General features: G+C 38.1%; 1 protein-coding gene across 1 annotated transcript in view; it reads right to left on the bottom strand.

Annotated features, from left to right (window-relative positions):
- Positions 1-1330: 1330 nt before the first annotated feature.
- The window catches only part of NOC3L (NOC3 like DNA replication regulator), an 825940-nt gene continuing 821270 nt past the window's right edge, over positions 1331-6000 (bottom strand). The window contains exon 21 of the mRNA XM_044056662.1: positions 1331-1765. Coding sequence (XP_043912597.1) covers positions 1631-1765 — 135 coding nt within the window. The 3' untranslated portion in view covers positions 1331-1630. The remainder of the gene's footprint in view (positions 1766-6000) is intronic.

Raw genomic sequence — 6000 nt, 5'->3', positions numbered from 1 at the left:
GAATGTGGGAGGAAACCGGAGCACCTGGAGGAAATCCACGCGACTACAGGGAGTACATGCAGACTCCGCACAGAAGGCATCCCAGCCAAGGATCGAACCAAGGAACCTCTTGCTGTGAGGCGACAACGCTAACCGCTGCACCACCGTGATAGTTTATTGTAAGACTAAAAAATTAAAAAAACGAGAACCGAACCCACAGAATTCACTGACTTTATTCAAAACAAAAAAGTTGAGTGCTTTTGTCTTGTAATTCATAAGACACCATCAGAACTTTAAATGTTAACCTTAATGATAATATTTCAATCATCAATGAATTGAGAAGGAAAGCTAACAAGCTTTAATGATGTCATTTTTTTCTGTTGAATAGTGCTGCCTGGTACATATTTCTAAGTGGATTTTTAATAAGATTACAGCTTTGCGGGTTTTAGGTATGACTGGTGAACTCGGAGGTGTGTCTATGACATTGGTGTTATTTAAAATTTTGTATTGGTTTTTAAGGTTCTGATGATGTCTTATGCATTACAAGACAAAAGTGCTCAACCTTTTTGTTTTGAATAAAGTCAGTGAGTTCTGCAGGTTTGGCTCTCATTTTTTTAAATTTTTTATTTGATGTTTTGGTGGTCCGAGACCACTCGGCTCATTTTTAGCGCTATTGTTATTGTAAGACTGATAGGGACTATCAGTCAAAGTTTACAGAAATGTAATTGCTTGGCACCTCTCAGTTTTTACTTATAAATTATTTATCTATTTTTTTTTGGGGGGGGGGGTACATTTCTCACTACTTCTACTGGAAAAATGAAAAGGGAAGTCATATTTCCCAGACAAGGGGCCAAATTCCAAAAGAGGTGCTCTCAGTGTAAGCCTGCCCTAATTCTGAAAGACTTGCTCTCATTATAAATGACTCACTTCAGTGCAAGGCAGATCTATAAACAGGCTTACACCAGGGCCCTATTCCGAAAGGCCTACTCTCATTATAAGTGGTCACTTACTCTGAGAGCAAGTCTTTTGGAATTATGCCCAAGATTTGTTACAGTACAGCATTCACTTGGCTTCACTAATGCATCTGCTATTATAATTCCCCAGAGTTCTTGCACGAGTATTTCATGGAGGGACAGAAGTTCATCTCCCAAAGTATGTCTCAGTTCTTCTCCCCCTTCCCTGGGGAATAAATAACCAGATTTGCTCAGTGTTACTTTGTATTCTAAAATCCTATTAATAAAACGTTATTTGAAAAAAAATTCAATTCAACTCTTCAATAACAACATAAATGTAAAAAGAAAAGGAATATAAGCATTTCATATATATAAACAAGTTCTGCTAATGCAAGAAATATCTTAGTAAAATATTTATTTTTAATGTTACAATGCAGTAGGAAAAGGGGTCAGCTTTAACAAGCAATTTTGTATTTACATGTACAATACCAAACTCTTCAATCTTTATTTACAAGTTTTTTCATGAACAAAAATCATGAGCTACAGGGCCAATACTGTTGTCTTCAGTGAACTGATATATTCTGTTTAAAAGTGTTTGAATCATTTTAATAATGCCTCAACAAATGAGTCCTTTAATTTGGTCTTCCGTACAAGCCTTATACAGAAGACAGGTTCCTGAACAGTATGCAGTTTTTTTTTCAACTTGAATTCCCACATTTGGTTTTGAAATAGCTGGTAAAATCTGGATTCAAAGAAACAGTTGTGTTGAGATGTTCTTCTGCAAGTTTTTGTAAATCTTCAGGAAGCAGCAGACCATTCTGAATCAGTTTATCCTAAAAAAATCAAAACTATATAAACTACAAATACATAAATACCATACTACATTTCATTTTACACTAAATTCAGTAACTATATGACATTTGACTGTAATCCTCATATTTTACTTAATAGTAAACTATACATTTCTGTGTGCACTTCTACAGATAAATTATAGACTATTAAAGTGTGAAAATGAAACGCACAATACTTGCCTGAGTTTCATTCCCATAACCCAAGTCAGCAGAACGTAAATGGCCTTGCATGTCAGGTGTCCAGAATGTGAAAATTTATACCTACCACAACAACGTTTTGTTACATAGAGATCTACCATCACTCTAGAACTACAGGATTTTAATTCTCTGTCTATGTACTCTTACTAACATCACAGGGTGTGTTCAATGAACTGAACACACTGTTCAATGAAATGAACACACTGTTCAATGAACTGAACACACTTCTCTCACTGGGCTCATTCTATCACTTTGGCCGCAACTTCCCCAAAATATCAGAAGAATTTACAGAAAGGAATAGTGTAGCTGTGGACTCTCTTCGGTTCTTAACCAGAGCAGAGAAAGACGTATCACTGAAGGTAGAAGACAGGATAATGCCTACTGCCCTCCTGATTTCAGACCATTAAGTCGGAAAGTTAAGGAATAGGCTAAGTAGCAAAACTATCTTCTGAAAATCAGAAGAAAAAGGATCTTTACCTATGTATGTCAAAAGAGAAGTAGATACAGCTATAGGAAGTGACAAAGGACTACATGAGAAGTACACTAATAACTACCCTATCACAGCTTAGCCTAATTTACAATGCTAAGTTAAACTGCTTGAATGTTTTACAAATGGATGGTATGTGGAAACATAACTAGTCAAGGTAATTAAAGTAGGCCTTAATCAGCTCATGTAAAGCCTGAGTCTAACAGGAGGTAATACATCAGACAGCAAGACTGAAATGGTTTATATTATATGAACCTGTCATAAGAAAAGAAGTCATCAGCCTACTTAGTGTGCCCTTTGACTCATTAACACCTATGGAGGTGTGGAATGTCACACCTCTAGCAGCCTGCACAGATCTTGCATTCCAGAGCATTTTCTGAAAAATAAACTTAAAATGCAGAAGATAAATAACTGTAAATATTTTGTGAACAACAAAAACTATTAAAACTGTACATACAAATACTGTTATCAGCAAAAAGGGCTCCCTAAATGAAATGTCAGTGCTCAAAAAGCTGAAAAATAAAAGATGGAAAACCTGGAGAATAAACTGAAAATCACTCTTCTCCTTAAAACGTTTTTGCAGGGGTGGGCTCAGAAATCCCCAAATGTATACATACCAACTTCACCAAAAAATGTAATTGTAATGTGAGAAAAAGGGATATTCTGAGAAACGGCATCTCAGACTTAAGTCCGTTTTTTCGGCCATTCAATTTCCACATTTTGGGACTCACTCTAGAGGGTTCTAACATTTCAAATGGTTATCTACTGCCAATCATTAGCGGATCGGAGTTCCGCTGTGGCGACCTCTAACTGGGAAAAGCCGAAAGACACAACAACCAGAAGTATTCTTTACAGTGATAATAGGTCAGTGCATTTATAGCATTTTTTCCATAAATACAGTAGTATATTATAATGTTTACAAAACCCAAACTATATTTTTTCTACACTTTCACAAATTTTCATATTTTGAAAACTGTACAATCTAGATCTATAGTGTAAGAACATTTTTGTAAACCAGACAGCTTTCACGTATCAAAAATTTCCTCTACAATTGCATGTTTACTGACGTATTTACAGAAATATGGAAACATGCTAAATTGTATAATTAGCAAAATAAAGAATACTGGACATCTCTCAACATGTGCAACTTACAGTGCAAATATCAAAGAAAGTTTTCTTCAAAATATCTTAGATTCCACCTAATGTCATTCAACAGTTTATAATTCACTTAATTTTTGTAGTATTAAGTATATATGGAAATACTGACAAGATGCTGCTGAAGGCACAAGGCAAAAAACATAAAAAATTATATTCGTCATTAACATATCTTGAGCTTTCAAACAGCTCTGTCTGTAGTTTCCTAAACTTTCTTCTCACTCCTAGTAAAGACCCTGCATTCTCATTTCTCAGATCAACTGGATATGATATCAACATATCCAGACATAAATTTACCCTAGGCTTATCATGAAGGACCTGCTCGATTTGCGAGGTAAGCAGTATGAAGTGACTCCCTAAATGCACATGGTTTAGTTTTGGAGCAAATTCATTCTCCTTAAAGAATGTAATCTGATCTTTCCTTCAGTTCACTGAGCAATGCTCAGTTACCACAACCTCCACAGCTCACCCTCCTATCTTCCACTTGTATTCAATTTTAGAAATATTATCTATGTCTTAATGACATGTTAGAATATATCAAAAAATGGATAACACAAAGAGCTAACTCCTACAGTTCTGTCAGATCCAAAAACCTGCACTTAAAATGACCATGACCTTTTGTCTCCAAGTCCATTAATGGTCACCTACCTGTATCATACAGCTTTGTCAAAAGTTAGTTATGGAAACACTTGCTGTAACTCCTTCAAAGATGGGGAGTTCATAGGTTCATAGTCTAGTACCAACCTATGAACTCCCAATCTCTGAAGGAATCTCGGTCAAAAGATCCCTTCTTCTGGAGTTCTATCAGGTAACCCTCTTTAGTAAAGCTCTTCACAACAGTCCAGGAAGGTACATCTTAAGTCGCTGACACCGGTACTAACTATAACAGTCAAACCGATACTTGTTGTTCAAGGGCTTGAGTGCATGCGTGATCTAATGGATCCTGACACCAGAGAAGCAACTTACTGTCACTATGTCTGTACTCAGCCTGGTGAACAGGCATATCTGTAGGTCGTACAATGTTGTCACCTGTAACAAGAATGTTTGGTAGGGTCGATGCCTGCCTTACAAGCTCAGCATATGTTACTTTGGAACGCCTTGTGCTATATGAGGAGGTAGGCTTAACTTGGAGTGTGATTTGTACCCGTGCTGTTTAGGAGGTCTTTGAGGTTTAGACAAGTTAATCTTTAGAACTTCAGCATATGCTGGACTGCTTGTACTGTGATGGCTTTGGAGCGGTGTGATGTGTGGTGTACTACTTATGATTTTGGTATCTGAATTTACTACATGTTGAAATTTTTGCCTCAAGGTAATATGTACATCACTCACTCACTGTGTTATGCTGTCTGCGTAATACATGATCATCAGAGAATATGAGACAAACTCAAAGAAAGTACAGTTGTGTACACTTACCATAAATGTAGATGTTCGAGTGTATTCACTGTTGCAGTCATCACACTTGGGTTATCTGCCTGCAGGTAGCCCTGAGTCGGCCCGAATACCAGAGTCTTAATATTTCGGCGTCAGATGCTGTCGCTTCTTCCATGATGTCAGGTCATCAGGGGTATAAAAACAGGCAGCCAAAGCGATTACATCAGTTTTTCTTGCCCCAAATGTCAGGAGTCCCCAACATAGGGAGCTAGTATATGGTGTGGAAACCACCACCAGTAAAAAGTAAATACCAATACCATTAGGAATAGCCATAGAGAGGAGAGATAGAAAGAGAGAGAAAACCAGGGGGCTGGAGGGAGGGAAACCAGGACTGCAACAGTGAATACACTCGAACATCTACATTCATGGTAAGTGTACACAACTGTAATATGTTCTTCGTGTTTCACTGTTGCAGTCATCACGCTTGGGTTGATTCCCAAAGCTGAGGAAGGGTGGAGGCAGTCAAGAAGAATTAAGGCTGGCTAGTAGGCCCTGCAAGACTGCTGTAGCAAATCCTGCCTTGGATTTGGAAAAGATAGGCAAGTGGTAATGCTTGGTGAAGGTGGGTACAGAACTCCAGGTTGCAGCTTCCAGAATATCCCTGGTAGGGACTCCCCTGAGAAATGTTGTAGAGGTAGAAGTAACCCTACTGGAATGTGTTCTGACCCCCAGAGGGCTGGTTTTCCATGGTGCTTTTAGCAGAAATGAATGTAGTGTGCTATCCATTTGGAAATGGTTTGTTTACTAATGGCATTGCCCTCTGCCCCTGTTGCAAAGCTGACTAGGAGCTGGTCAGATTTTCTGAAAGGCTTAGTCCTATCAAGGTAGAACCTGAGCTGTCTGTGCACATCCAAAGAGTGCAGGATCCTTTACCCTTTATTCTGAGGGTTAGGGAAGAAGGTTGGCAAATGGATGGATTGGTTTAGGGCCACATTGGACACCACCT

The sequence above is a fragment of the Protopterus annectens genome, chromosome 14.part0 (genome assembly GCF_019279795.1).
Source record: "Protopterus annectens isolate FY-2018-M chromosome 14.part0, PAN1.0, whole genome shotgun sequence".
Classification (NCBI taxonomy): Eukaryota; Metazoa; Chordata; order Ceratodontiformes; family Protopteridae; genus Protopterus; species Protopterus annectens.
This window is presented reverse-complemented; position numbering and strand designations above follow the sequence as displayed.